This window comes from Glycine soja, chromosome 1 (genome assembly GCF_004193775.1).
Source record: "Glycine soja cultivar W05 chromosome 1, ASM419377v2, whole genome shotgun sequence".
NCBI classification, from domain to species: domain Eukaryota; kingdom Viridiplantae; phylum Streptophyta; class Magnoliopsida; order Fabales; family Fabaceae; genus Glycine; species Glycine soja.
Genome location: NC_041002.1, coordinates 48,217,866 through 48,232,226, shown reverse-complemented (window position 1 = coordinate 48,232,226; position 14,361 = coordinate 48,217,866). Strand labels below are relative to the sequence as shown.

General features: G+C 32.9%; 3 protein-coding genes across 3 annotated transcripts; 1 reads left to right on the top strand and 2 right to left on the bottom strand.

The window, feature by feature from the left end:
* Positions 1-252: 252 nt before the first annotated feature.
* LOC114390474 (E3 ubiquitin-protein ligase RING1-like) lies at positions 253-1,044 on the top strand. The gene has a single exon (XM_028351243.1). The coding sequence runs from the start codon at positions 253-255 to the stop codon at positions 1,042-1,044; it is 792 nt and encodes a 263-aa protein (XP_028207044.1).
* A 5,694-nt stretch (positions 1,045-6,738) lies between these two features.
* LOC114390388 lies at positions 6,739-7,874 on the bottom strand. Its single transcript, XM_028351150.1, has 3 exons — positions 7,394-7,874; positions 6,875-7,147; positions 6,739-6,767 (listed from the first exon to the last, which is right to left on the bottom strand). The coding sequence occupies exons 1-3, from the start codon at positions 7,872-7,874 to the stop codon at positions 6,739-6,741; spliced, it is 783 nt and encodes a 260-aa protein (XP_028206951.1).
* Positions 7,875-10,696: 2,822 nt separating this feature from the next.
* LOC114417728 (heat stress transcription factor B-2a-like) lies at positions 10,697-13,061 on the bottom strand. Its single transcript, XM_028382807.1, has 2 exons — positions 12,710-13,061; positions 10,697-11,117 (listed from the first exon to the last, which is right to left on the bottom strand). The coding sequence occupies exons 1-2, from the start codon at positions 13,001-13,003 to the stop codon at positions 10,782-10,784; spliced, it is 630 nt and encodes a 209-aa protein (XP_028238608.1). The 5' UTR covers positions 13,004-13,061; the 3' UTR covers positions 10,697-10,781.
* Between the last annotated feature and the right edge of the window lie 1,300 nt (positions 13,062-14,361).

Below are 14,361 nucleotides of genomic sequence, written 5' to 3'. Positions count from 1 at the left end.
TTCATATAAGATATAGATACATCATTGAAAAAAAATCTTATCTCTCTCTATCAGTTTAGATTTATTTCTATCTTTTTCTTAATGGGATTTATATGATGAGATTTTTTTCTCCTCTGGTTAGTTACACACGTCCTTACCATCGCAATATAAACAGTTAAATACACGCCAAACCATTAACTAATAAGACCTCAAACTTGAAAACTGTTCTTTGTTGAATCTTGATCATTCTTTGAGAAGTTAACCTCTCCTACCATGAACCCAATGATGATCGAACCTGCAAACATTAGTTCTTCGTCATCCTTCAATATCAACCCCAAAATTGTTGAAGAAAGAATGGGTCCCTACAACATTCGTGTGATAAATGAACAAGTGGTGAAGCCCAATCCCAGAGATACATTGAGATTCAATGTGACTGTTACCCTTCGACAATTTTCAATTTATGACTGGCGTCTGCGTCTCATAAGAACCTCAACCTTGTTGGAAACTTCAACATCCATAAGCTTCCAAAGCTTGTTTGAAGATAATCAAGATTTTTTACGATCAGTATTATCCAACCCAGAATGTTTTCTCTACTTCATCCCAAGAAGTTTTGATCAAATATCACGGAATATTGTTTCCGTTGTTCAACGAGCCTTGGAGGTTCAGGGCTCCCCTTCTTCGGCTGAGTCTGCAGATTTCGAATGCGAAGTGTTCCCTTTGACTTTAGATATTTTCGTGGACATGCTGGAAGAAGTAGATGAAGAAACGCTTGCACTAATAGAAGAGGAGTCCATACAGCAAGAGGTCGCAATGATTCCAGCCTCCAATGAAGCCATACACTCCCTGCAAGCGTTCACAGATCCACTCTTCCTCAAGACTGAAAAGTGTAATATTTGCATGGATGAGTTTTATGCTGAAGAGGGTAATGAAGATGATGTCAAGTTATTGTCGTCTTCGTCAATGCCATGCGGTCATGTGTTTCATCATCAATGCATCGTGAAGTGGCTGCAAACCAGTCACACGTGTCCCTTGTGTCGCTACCCTATGCCCTCTGTCCACGACTAGTTCATCTTTTATTATGTTTATAAATCTTATCATTATCTTATGTTGAATATTGTGTGGTTGATGACTGTGTTAGAATTCGATATCTTTCGAAGACATGTGATAACATTGTTCTAACTTTGTTTAATTTCTTTAGTTTATCTCTCTTTTAGAACAAGAATCACAATGAATTAATGCCTGCTTAATTGGATCAATTGTGATTGTCTCAACTTTATATTAGTTCTTTATATGCCATCATTTTATACTTCAAAGATTTGAAAGTTAACATTTAATTTACTTGACAAGAAGGTTCTATATATATGGAGTAGAAATTTAGTTCAAATTAAACCTTGAAAATAACATAGTTGACTATAGCAGTATAAGGTTTGGTCAATATGCTCTTATGCATGTCCACATCAGATTTATCATCCCAATGCAATTGACCCTTTAACATTGATCAGTCAATATTAATTTTTTAGAACAATAATTGGTTGAAAAGTAACCCACCAGCAGCCAGCAGGCCTAGTCTATCACGATATATATCTACACCATGACAATAGAAAAGCCAAGAAAATGCTATTCATTCTAACGACAATTATTGTTTTTCTTTCTCTTGCTGTCTTCTTGGTAAGAAAAACTCTGAAAAATAGCATTACTCATTCAATTGAATATCACAACCATTTTCCTATATACAAAACGCTTTGCTTGATAGCACAAGGGTCAATTTATTGCTACCGGAATTGAGCCTTGCTATAAAACTCTTGTTTATATTGCTAATTGCACATTACAGAGACCAGTATGCAATGCAAACTTTATTATTGAAAAGATAAATTTATATCATGTCAGAAATTTATGTCTGACCCATTTGATTAGGGACAAATATACATGACAATCAAAACGTCAACCTTGTCAATTGGAAAGATCACAGAACTACTTGCAACCAGCTACTCAAATCATCTTGTTTTCGAAAGTTAGTTTACAAGTTGTAGAGACCCTTGTGCACAAGATACTTTTTTTATCATTTCGAACTCTTCCCCTTTATTCATGCAGAAGCAACGGCAGACGGCAATGTCCAGTAACAGTGTTGCATTATGTAGGATATACTCTGCAAAATTCAAACATCACAGTGTTGCCTATGACGGAAAATATCGAAATGCATTTCTGGCAGCATAGTTGGAAACATGGTAACTTGGTAAGCTATTGTGGAGGGGTGTTTGGGCAACACCGTAACGATGTAATCTTTGATGAGACTCAAATCATTTAGAGCAAGTTATGGAGATGATTATAGTAGGATCATGGATGTGGTTCAAGGCTAAGCTAAAAGGGTTCTCCGCATTTTTTTTATAATTGGTCTGAGCAGCCCTCTTTGGTGTTGCATCAGACTTAATCTTCGATCCTAACCTTTTGTTGAATATATATCTGTGCTTGAGGTAGCTGGACCATTGGCTTAATTTGTATCAAAGTAATTTTGTTTAGTGTGTTTTTGCTGCTCAAGTGATGCTTGTCGTGTGTGGAGACATTAGCGTTTTTGTTTTCTCTGACGTATATACCAACATGGGTTGGAACTACAGGAGGATCAATTCCATTGCAAGTAAGAATTGGTTATTTCTTTTCTTTGGTGGACTTACCATAATAAGAATATAAGATAGTGGGACTGGTTATTATTACGTATTCTGTTGTTGAAATTTGGGCAGCATATAGTTAACTAATGGTGTAAGATGATTTATGTAGAAAGCTAGTAGGGGTTTATTTATTTACTGCCATATGTTTCAACTCAGATCTTATGTATTGAAGTTTTAATAAACTTTATAAAATATCAAATGAGTATCAAAACACATTACGTTAGATTATCAAGAGATTTTAAGAAATACCTAGATCTATAGAGCTTGATCAATACACAGCGGAATCTTACAGCGGTCACGAATAATTGGTTTAATGACCTTCCTCAACCAAATCACCTTCTTCCTTAAGGGGCCTTCGTTTTCTCTTCAGATGGGGAGAGGAGAAACAATTTCTTGATTTCGTGTTTTGGGGATCATAATCATGCCTTATGTTTCAACCTATTAGGGTTCTCATTATCCCCTAATGAGCCAAACTGATTTTCGCTCATTAAGTCCATATCAATTTTCTGTTGGCAGTCCAATGGGTTCATTGAATTAGATCACTTTATATTGAACTCATCTAAATGTAAATAACTAATATAAATGTTATAATATAATATGCAGCTCATATTAATCAATTAGGAATTATAAAATTCCTAACAATCTCCCACTTTGGCTATATATTAACCTTAGACATTTATATCACAAAATTCTTTAGGCGCGCAACCGTATGTTATTTACTTTTAGACTCCTTTTATATAATCTGGTCCATCTCATATAGCAACAGGAAACCATTGCAGTTTTCATCACAATTTAGCGTGATTAAGCCACAATGATCACTACTGTTACTCATACTCGATGACATAGATCAAATATGGATAATCGGCATGAAAATTACATACAATGTGATCTTAATCAAGTTTTTATTTTCAACTAGTCCAAACTTTATTTTTTATAGAGATCAATCCAAAGTGCAATACAAATATTGCACACAAAACAAGCTCAGAATAAAATGATAAACATCAACTTTATTTCTGTAGAAAATCCAAACAATACAAATATCTGAAACTACGCCCATATGAGCAGTGTGCTCATGAAAAACTCTAGGTACCAAACCTTTAGTAAGTGAGTCAGTTAGCATGAAATCAGTCCTTATATGTTCTATGGAAATCTGCCTATTCTGAACTCTTTCCTTCACAACCAGAAACTTGATGTCAATGAATTTTGACTTGGTTGTACTCCTATTGTTGTTCGAGTAAAGAACTGCAGAGTTACTGCCACAATAAATTTTCAATGGTCTTTCAATGCTATTGACCACACGCAAACCAGTGACAAAGTTTCACAGCCATATCCAGTGATTAGATGCCTCAAAACAAGCAATGAACTCCGCAACCATGGTTGAAGAAGCTACAAGAGTTTGTTTAGCATACTTCCAAGAGATAGCTCCTCCAACCAACATATATATGTATCCAGAAGTGGAGCGTTTGCTGTCTTGACATCCAGCAAAATCAGAGTCTGAGTACTCGATGATCTCTAAATTGTCAGACTTCTGGTAAGTGAGCATGTAGCCTTTTGTTCTCTTCAAGTAACGCATTATGCGTTTCACTGCCTTCCAATGCTGCAATCCAGGATTACTCAAGTATTTGCCCAGAACTCCTACAAATGCTATGTCGGGACGAGTACAAACTTGAGCATACATCAGACTTCCTACTGTTGACGCATAGGGAATCTTCTGCATCTCAGTTCTTTCAAGGTCATTATTGGGACTGAATTTGTCTCCTTTAGCTATTGGGGTATCTCCTGGTTTACTATCTTTTATGCCGAATCTATCAAGTACTTTATCGATATAGTTTTCTTGTAACAACCTTAGGATACCTTGAGAATGATCTCGTAGTATATATCTTAATACCTAACACAAAAACAACTTCCCTAAGATCTTTCATCTCAAAATTTTTCGTTAGAAATCTCTTGGTCTCCTGTAAGAAGCCTATATCTCTGCTAGCAAGCAGTATATCATCGACATATAATACCAAGAATATGTATTTACTTCCATTGAACTTATGATATACACAATCATCAACTACATTTGCCTTGAAACCATATGAGGTAGTGACTTGATGGAACTTGTAATACCATTGACGGGAAGCCTGTTTGAGACCATAGATGGATTTCTTTAGTTTGCATACCATGGACTTTAAGTCACCTAACACAAAGTTTTCTGGTTACACCATATAAATCATTTCTTCAATGTCACCATTTAGAAACACAGTCTTGAAATAAGTCAAAATGAGCTATCAGTGTCATTATAGTTCTAAAAGAATCCTTTGAAGATATTGGAGAAAAGGTTTCTTTATAGTCAATTTCTTCCTTCTAAGTAAAGCCTTTAGCAACTAGACGAGCCTTATATCTCTCGATATTACCCTTTGAATCCTTCTTGGTTTTAAATATCCATTTACAACCAATAGGTTTCATACCTTCAGGCAATTTGACTAGATCCCAAACTTCATTTTCTTTCATAGACTTCATCTCATCTTTCATGGTGTCAATCCATTTTTTAGAGTTAGAACTATGCATAGCTTGACAGAAGTTGATTGGATCATCCTCTGTTAAACTAACGGCATCCTCATGTTCTTGGAGAAATATAATATAATTATTTGAGATTGCACTTCTCCTCTCTCTAATGGATCTCCTTAATGACACTTCTTGAGGTTGTTGAGGTTGCTCTAAAGGTATTTGAGGGAGAACCTCATTGTTGTCTTGTTCTGGAACAATGTCAATAGTTTGAATATTGTCTTCTATTACTGGAGTTGTATCTTGAACAGTAATAGGTACAAGGACTTGATCACTGTAAATAAGAGGTTCTTCCTCAAAGACAACATTCCTTATGTTATCTTCCTTCCTAAACTCAACTTTCTCAAGAAATCTCGCATTTCCCGTCTCGAAAAAGGATCTTAAGGTGGGATTGTAAAATTTATAGTCCCGAGAGCATTTAGCATAGCTAACCAAATATCAGCTAATTGTTCTTGAGTCCAATTTTCTCTCATGTGGCCTATAAGGCCGTGCCTCAGCCAGACAACCCCAAATGTGCAAATGTTTAATGCTTGGCCTTTTACCAGTCCAAAGTTCATAAGGGGTTTTGTTAACTGCTTTACTTGGCACCCTATTAAGGATGTAAACTGCGGTCTTTAATGTTTCTCCCCAAAGTGACTCTGCAAAGAAGAATGACTAATCATATTTCTCACCATATCCTTAAGAGTTCAGTTTCTTCATTCTGCTACACTATTCATGCTAGGTTTGCCCAACATAGTGTATTGCAGAAAAATTTCACACTCTTTGAGGAAAAGTGCAAAAGGTCTTGGACGTTGTTCTCCTGATCCATCATATCTGTCATAGTACTCACCACCACGGTCAGATTTGACAGCCTTAATTTTCTTTTCAAGTTAAAGTTCAACCTTAGCCTTGAAAGTCTTAAAAATATCTAGGGATTGGGACTTCTCATGTATCAAATTTAGGTAACCGTATCTAGAGTAGTCATCTATGAACATAATGAAATATTGTTGTCCATTCCAAGAAATTATAGGAAAATGACCACAAATGTCTGTATGCACCAGTTCTAAGATGTCTTTAGTTCTTTCGACACCTAATTTTTTTATGTTTGTTCGTTTTCCCTTTATGCATTCAACATAGACCTCAAAGTCCGATAAATCCAAAGGGTCAAGAATTTCATCCAACACAAGTCTCTGAATTCTCTGTTTAGAGATATGGCCTAAACGTTTATGTCATAAGGTGGTTGAATTCTCATTCAACTTTCGTTTATACCACGTGAACTTATTTACAATATTTTATTATAGGAACTAACAACATCAAACATGTAAAGATTATCAATTAAAGAACTAGAACCAACCATATTTGAATTTTGGTAGAGACTAACTTTATTATTTCCTAATGAATAAGAAAATTCAAATTTGTCCAAACTAGAAATAGAAATCAAATTCCGTTTAAAAGACGGTACAACAAAAGTCTCAAATAAAATTTAGTTTTTAACTGTAATCTAAAAGTTCCAATAGCTTCCACTGCAACCTTCTTGTCATCATCCACAAAGATGAACCTTTCATCATCACTTGGCGGTCGGCTCCACAGGCAACCCTGCATAGTCATACTTATGTGAGTAGTAGCACCAGAATCTACCCATCAAGTATCTTTAGGTACAAAAACCAAATTAACTTCAGAACAAACTAGAGTAAGAAATTTACCTTTCTTCACACGCCATGTAGCATATTTGGGACATTCTTTCTTCATGTGTCCTGACTTCTTGCAGAAGTAACAGGTAAATTCCTCATCCTTATTTTGTTTCTTTTGTTGAGAAGTCCCTTCCGCAACACCCTTAGTTTTCTTCCTTTTCTTATTCTGAGAGGTTGAAGTCAAGTGAGCACTTTCAGTCCTATCTCTTTGCAGCCTCTCCTCCTCTTGCACACAGTGAGATATAAGCTCATTGAGGAACCATTTGTCCTTCTGAGTGTTATAGCCTATGAAGCACCGACATCGATACAGACACCGAACATGACATGGACATGGACACTGGATACCTGTAATGTCCAAAATATAGAATGTAGTACGGGTGTCATGTTGGTGTCGGACACTGACACGGACGCGTGTCGAACACCGGACACGGCAAGGGGATGGAGTGTTCGTGCTTCATAGGTTATAACTCACTTTGAATTGCTCAAAGTGTGCAGGAAGCGAGATCAAAATCAAGTACACGAGCAGTTCACCAAGCTCTAACTTAAGTGACTTGAGTTTAGATGCGAGATTGGACATCTCCATAATGTACTCCCTTATGTTTCCTTTGCCTTTATAGTTCATGGAGATGAGTTTAGCCAAAAGGTTACTCGTCTCCACTTTTTCATTTTTGGCAAAGTATTGTTCAATTTTCTCAAAGAATTTCTTTGCACTTTGACCCTTAGAAATAGAACCCCGAAACGCCTCTGAAATAGAGTGCTTCATGATCATAAAGCACATTCGGTTGGACTGATCCCACTTTTGAATTTTTACCTCATTAGAGGTTTTTGGAGTGGAAATGGGTCGTTCCGTCCTCAGTGTCAAGTCCAAATCCATATAGCCAAGAACAATTTCTACGGCTTCCTTATAGACCTTAAAATTTGTCCCATTCAGTATTGGGATAGAATTCACTTGGGCAGTAACATTTGCAGCACTGACAATATTAACTAAAGAGAGAACAAAAATTAATAACATGTTCACAAATAATCAAGTTTGTCATATAAAGTATATATAACAAGTAATGCAAATATTTTCCATAAGAGATCAATCACAAGATACTAAGCACAACATTAATTCTAGTCTTTGGACAAAGAAATTAATTTATAATTGGTACTCTCAACGCAATGATCAAATATTGACAATTAGTTCTGTCAAATAATAGCCTTTCTTTGGACCGACTATTATTCTCATGAAAAAAAAAACTTTATAATTGTTACATATTTATCATCACATGTATGTTATTATTTGGCCAAATTGTGTCTTCCTTTGGGTAAATAATTTCATACTAACATCCATGCAATTTAATTAAATCAATTTACACAATAGAGGTTACTTTGGCAACATAATGGTTCAATCAATTTAATTAAAAATTACTGGACATGCAAATAAATTGAAAGAATTCGTAATGGTTAAATTTGCACCCAATTGTGATAGCAGTAAATATTTGAAAACGACATCATGGTAAACTAATTACGCATCTAAAACGAACATACCACGATACTATCACAAATTTATACTAACCACAAGAATATCATAAATTATCAGTCTATCATCGATTCATGAAGGAAAAACAGTTGGAAAAAAAACAATAAATTATTCATATAAGACAAAAAACCATTGTCTTATTACTGATTCATATAAACAAAAATTATATATATATATATATATATATATATATATATATATATATATGAAATTGTGTCATGTACAAAACATCATGATAATGGTATACATATAGATTCACAAATCGCACACAATGACCTTATATAAAAATATAAGTCCATGTGGCTTTGTATTCGACGTAAAGAGTTTTTGAAAACCTTATATGTATAAAAAAAAACCTTTCTTGTTCACGAAATATATATTGTTCAAGAAAACCAACGCCAGATACGTCGAATCTTTATCCCAAATAGAATAATATGTAAACACACGCGACACAAACAAAAATTGTGTACAAACCCGTAAATCAAATGCAGAAACCTTTTATTCATTTGAAAAAAAAAGGAAAAACTTTACAACCATAACACAAAAATTTACGGGTTTTATAATTTTATTAATCAAAATAGTTTCTCCCCAAAATAAAATTAGGGATCATATAACTAAAACGATCCAGATATAATACATATCAAACAACTTTAAATCCCAATAATCTAATAGTAATGGTGGTTCTGATACTATTTGTTGGAAGTTTTAATAAACCTTATAAAATATCAAATGAGCACCAAAACATATTACGTCAGATTATCAAGAGGTTTTAAGGAATACCTGGATCCATAGAGCTTGATCAACACGCAGCGAAATCTTACAGCGGTCACGAACAATTGGTTTAATGACTTTCCTCAATCAAATCACCTTCTTCCTTATGGGACCTTTGTTTTCTCTTCAGATGGGGAGAGGAGAAACAGTTCCTTGATTTGGTGTCTTGGGAACCATAATCATGCCTTAAGTTTTAACCTATTAGGGTTCACATTATCCCTTAATGAACTAAACTGATTTTCGCTCATTAAACCTATATCAATTTTCCTTGTTGGCAGTCCAATGAATTCATTAAATTAGATCACTTTATATTAAACTCATATAATTAAATATAAATAATTAATATAAATATTATAATATAATATATAACTCATTGATTAGGAATTATAAAATTCCTAACATTATGTTCTACCAGCAGAGTACTGTGTTACACTTTCATGGCACCTCTGGTACCTTGTCATCTATAATATGTCATCTATAATATTTAGTTTGTTGACTGTTAAAAAAAAAAGACTATGGTTGCATCATACCTATACACATTAGATTTTGAAAATGCGATCACTTTGTAGTTTAAAGAATTGAATATTCTCCCATATGCCAGTTGACGAAGGTTAATTTAGTATAGCTTTGGACAACTTGCTTTTAATAATATATAACAATATTTTTTAATAGAAGTATTTTGGAGAGATTTTTTTTCTGATATTACTTGGATTTGGTTTTCATATACAACTATATACGCACCATCCTCAAACAATCAAGATGCTCTACATGAAAATTGAGGAAAAATTACGTGTAAGTGGATGGTAAAAATGCTTCTAGAGATAATATATAATTGGTTTTGTCTCAAAAAGATAATATATAATTGGTATATCATTTAATTTAATAATCAAATGCTAAATTGATTTTATCTCTTGAAAGTGACAACAGGATTTTCAAAATATAATGACATTCAGATATTCTTTATATAAGATATAAACTCGATTGTAGAAATCTTATCTTTATCTATTAGTTTAGATTTATTCCTATTTCCTTCTTAATGGATTTATAAGAGGATGATATTTTTCTTTCTCCTCTGATTAGATACACAGGTACTTACAATCTTGCAATATAAATAGTTAAATACACGCCAAACGATTAATTAATAAAACCTCAAACATGAAAACTTTTTTTTTTGTTGAATCTGAAGCATGAAGTTAACCTTTCTTACCGTGGACCCGATGATGATAGAACCTGCAAACATCAGTTCTTCGTCATTCTTCAATATCAACCCCAAAGTTATTGAAGAAAGAATGGGTCCGACAACATTCGTGTGATAAATGTACAAGTGGTGAAGCCCAAATCCAGATATACATTGAGAATCGATGTGACGGTTACTCTTCTCCAATTTGCAATTTATTATTACTCGCGCCTGCGTCTCAGTAGAACATTTGGTTTAGAGCTGAACATATATATTAGGTTATTAGCTAATTAATTTTCATACATTATTTGTGATAATGCTAACTAGGGTTTACAACTTGCTGAATATGAGTGAAGCGTGAACATTAAATTAAAACTAGCATTATTAATTATAATCCATGAAAACTCTTAAAACAGCTCTATATATTTCCATCAAATAATAATTATCAATTAACATAGTCTCCTAACTTTATTTTGGTGGGTGTCCATAAACTGAGAGAGACATTCCAACAACTTCATTTCAAGTGCTTTGCATTCATCTATTTGCACTTGCAGCTCTAATCTCTCCTTCTTTAGGTTCTTGTTCTCCTCCATAAGTAGTTGATGATCATTGTTTTCTTCCGTGGAACTCGTTGCATTATTTTCCTCAGAAGAAGACTTGAGGTATGCAGGAAACACACTTGGCTCGCACTTTTTCCTTGTGATTTCACCTAACATGTGCCTGCAACCCCTCTGAAATTTCTCGTGCTTGAATTCCCATCTTTTTGATGATATTTTCTTAAATCCCTGTTTTGTAATTTTGAAAAATCAGAAAAAGATGAAACAAACACCAAACCAAACCGCTGCTAACACAAATAAATAGATCAACACTTTCTTTACCTTGTGACAACTGACAAATATATATAAACCGATTTATAATTTTACTTTAATTAATACAAATACTATGTCTATATATAAAAATATTGCGTATTTCCAAGTATTTTTGTTTAATAAGAGGCTAGTATACGTTACTCAGAGACCTGTCTCTTCACAAATATTACAATATATTATAAACTTGTGAAATTTTCTAATACTATAACTTATTGTTGAAGCTTACCCGTAATCAAGTATGATTTTGCAATTGTTTTTTTATAGACGGATTGCGAGCTAGCTAGGTTTATAGAAACTTAAATTTAGATGCCGTAAATTATATTATATATGATATGATGGTTGAAGTAGATTGGTACGAGATTACGTAGAAGCATCACAAGTTGATGAAACATATATAAAAATATTATTCAACGTCATCATGTTATTATATACACCAAACGGCTGCTCTATAAATAAATAAAAAATGTCAAAGATAAGCTTTTGAAAATTCTTTAACCAAATGTACAGCATGCTATCGTTCGCAGTGAGCAATGTTTTTAAAATTTTCAACTTATGTGTGCTCAAGTGAAGTAGTGTAGCATGTGCAGTACAACTATTTTGACTTTTAGTTAAAAATATCTGATTTGACCATCATCTTATATATATACATTGACTTGACCTTCATTATATGCACGTGGTTTGATTTGTTTTGTTTAACTATTATTAATACTTCCTCAGTTCCGCGTAATAAAAAAGAAAAAACTACGATACTTCCTTTTCAGTATAGAAATAGAACTCCTCTAGCGTCGTAGTTTTGAAAGAAGAAATGTGGAAGGTAGGGGGGGAAAAAACAAAGAAAACAAGAGAGCAAACCACAAAAGCAGAAGAAAAACTCAAAAGCATATATATCACTAAATATGGCCTTTGAACAATCAATATTAATTATTAATACATTAACTTTAATCCGTTTTTTTTTTCAATACTTCATTTTCAATAGAGCTCCTCTACCTAGCGCCCCTAGTTTTGAAGAATGTATAGGGGAACCTGGAGATGGAAAACAACAGAAAAAACTAGAGAGCAACAAAGATTTTTTTTGTGCTAAATATGACCTCTAATCGATCAATATTATCACTTTTTCCTTTAACTCCACATTGTAAATTTTTAAAAGAAAACAATGGCTGATGCTTTTTTTCTTTATAAATGTTTCCTTAATTTATATATGGTAAAACTAATTCAAGAAAATTGATATATATATATATAACAACTTCAATTAAATGGAGAAAGGAAATCCATTTGTTCTGAAACATCTAACTGAAGATATGATATGCAATAACTTGGTGTACTATTCGAGTAGAGAGTAATATTAATGTGTCTTAATAATTAGTTCAGCTTATTTTAAACTTCAAAGCAATAATAATTTAATCAAAATGTTACAAAAGGGAAAAAAACCAATGGATGAACTCCAACATCTCCATCCTAGGCAAAATAGACAAACATGCTACTATAGTTAGTAGTACGTAATTACTCACATAGGTATTCAATTGGCGAATGAAGCTAGAGAAGTTGTTGTGCTTGAAATATCTGGGCAAGGTGAGCTCAGAGAACTCAGATGGAGACCACACAACAAAGCCAGTTCCTTCTGCATTCCACGACACAATTTTGGTGCTATCTTCAATGTTCTCACCTAATTCTTCCAACAAATCGTACGTTTTCAACAGAAACGGTGCGGGGCACCTTTGCCTTGGTGATTGCCCTGCATGACCACCAACGTTGTTGTTGCCTAAACCAAGGTTGAGCTCTAACACACTATAATTATTAGCCATGATTAATTAATAACTTAAAAGTCTACCTAGCTAAACAGGTTCATATTCTACACACTTCTCTTTATATATATATATATATATATAGCACCTACTACCACTTGGTAGATAGGAGAAGAACCTACTAGTGCATGCCGTGGAAGGTGTGGACTATTTCCTTTTGTCTTCTTAATGATTTCTTTTTCTCCTTCTTTCTTTTACTTTCTCTCGCACGTGAGAAATCCTGATGATGAAGTCAAAATAATTTTATATCAACAGATTCGTGCGTTAACATGGAAGAGTGATATGAATATTTTATCTTGGTCAGAGGAACTTTTGTGATAGTGACCTACGTATAGCGCTGAATACTTTTTTAAAAAAATATTTTTAATTTTATTGAAATACAGGGACTAAGCCCAAAGAAAAAGTGGGCGAAGAATAAAGACATATATATATATATATATAAGCGCTGACTAATTGGCAAATAAAACAAAATATTATTCAAAGTTTTGATGCAATATTCTTAATTTGTTTTTCACGGGTATTCTTAACTAAGCAAAATAGAATCTGCTTTTGATAGTTTTTTTTTTCCTGTATACACAAATTTTAGAATCAAACCAGATTTAAAAGTTTTAAACCCTTCTCACTTAAACTAAGATATGTTGACAAAAGTTTGATGATTCTAATCTAATTAAACTGGCTCACAAAATATTCCAATATTGATAGTGAAAGCTTATCAGAATGGCTCACAACTTACTTCAACATATATTTGATCGTATGAGCAGTGGCGGAGCTTAGTTCTCCATGAAGGGTGGCCCCCCAAAAATTTTACAAAATTTAATTATATATATATATATATATATATATATATATATATATAATTATTTAAATTTTATTAGATATTAATAAAAAATTTATATTGTTTTCCAATATTCTTTAAGGATATTTATTCCTTAATTAATTAATGATTTTGAATAATAGAGTATACAAATTTTAATTTGCATATTAATAGTTATTGAATGAATATAAAACATATATTTTTAATCATTTTCTTTATTATTATTAGAGATTATTTTATATTAATATTAAACTTTAAGTTTTTGTTTGTGATGACATTAACCTTACTAATATAACACTAACACGCGCGCGCATACATACATACATATATATATATATATATATATATATATATATATATATATATATATATATATATATATATATATATATATATATATTTTGCATTTTCCAATCCATTTTTCTATAAATTTTATAATTTCATTTTACTACCGATTATGAAAACTTATCCAATATAACTTAAAATACAGTTTTGGATTTTTAAGCAGATTTTTCCTATTTATTTTGTGGTATTCTTGTGATTT

Coding starts and splice junctions, on each gene's coding strand:
- LOC114417728 (XM_028382807.1), bottom strand. CDS start 13,003: ATGGCTAATAATTATAGTGTGTTAGAGCTCAACCTTGGTTTAGGCAAC. Junction 11,118..12,709: donor TTCGCCAATTGAATACCTAT/GTGAGTAATTAC, acceptor ATTACAAAACAG/GGATTTAAGAAAATATCATC.
- LOC114390388 (XM_028351150.1), bottom strand. CDS start 7,874: ATGTTATTAATTTTTGTTCTCTCTTTAGTTAATATTGTCAGTGCTGCA. Junction 7,148..7,393: donor GTCACTTAAGTTAGAGCTTG/GTGAACTGCTCG, acceptor GGTGCTTCATAG/GCTATAACACTCAGAAGGAC. Junction 6,768..6,874: donor TACATGGCGTGTGAAGAAAG/GTAAATTTCTTA, acceptor ATGACTATGCAG/GGTTGCCTGTGGAGCCGACC.
- LOC114390474 (XM_028351243.1), top strand. CDS start 253: ATGAACCCAATGATGATCGAACCTGCAAACATTAGTTCTTCGTCATCC.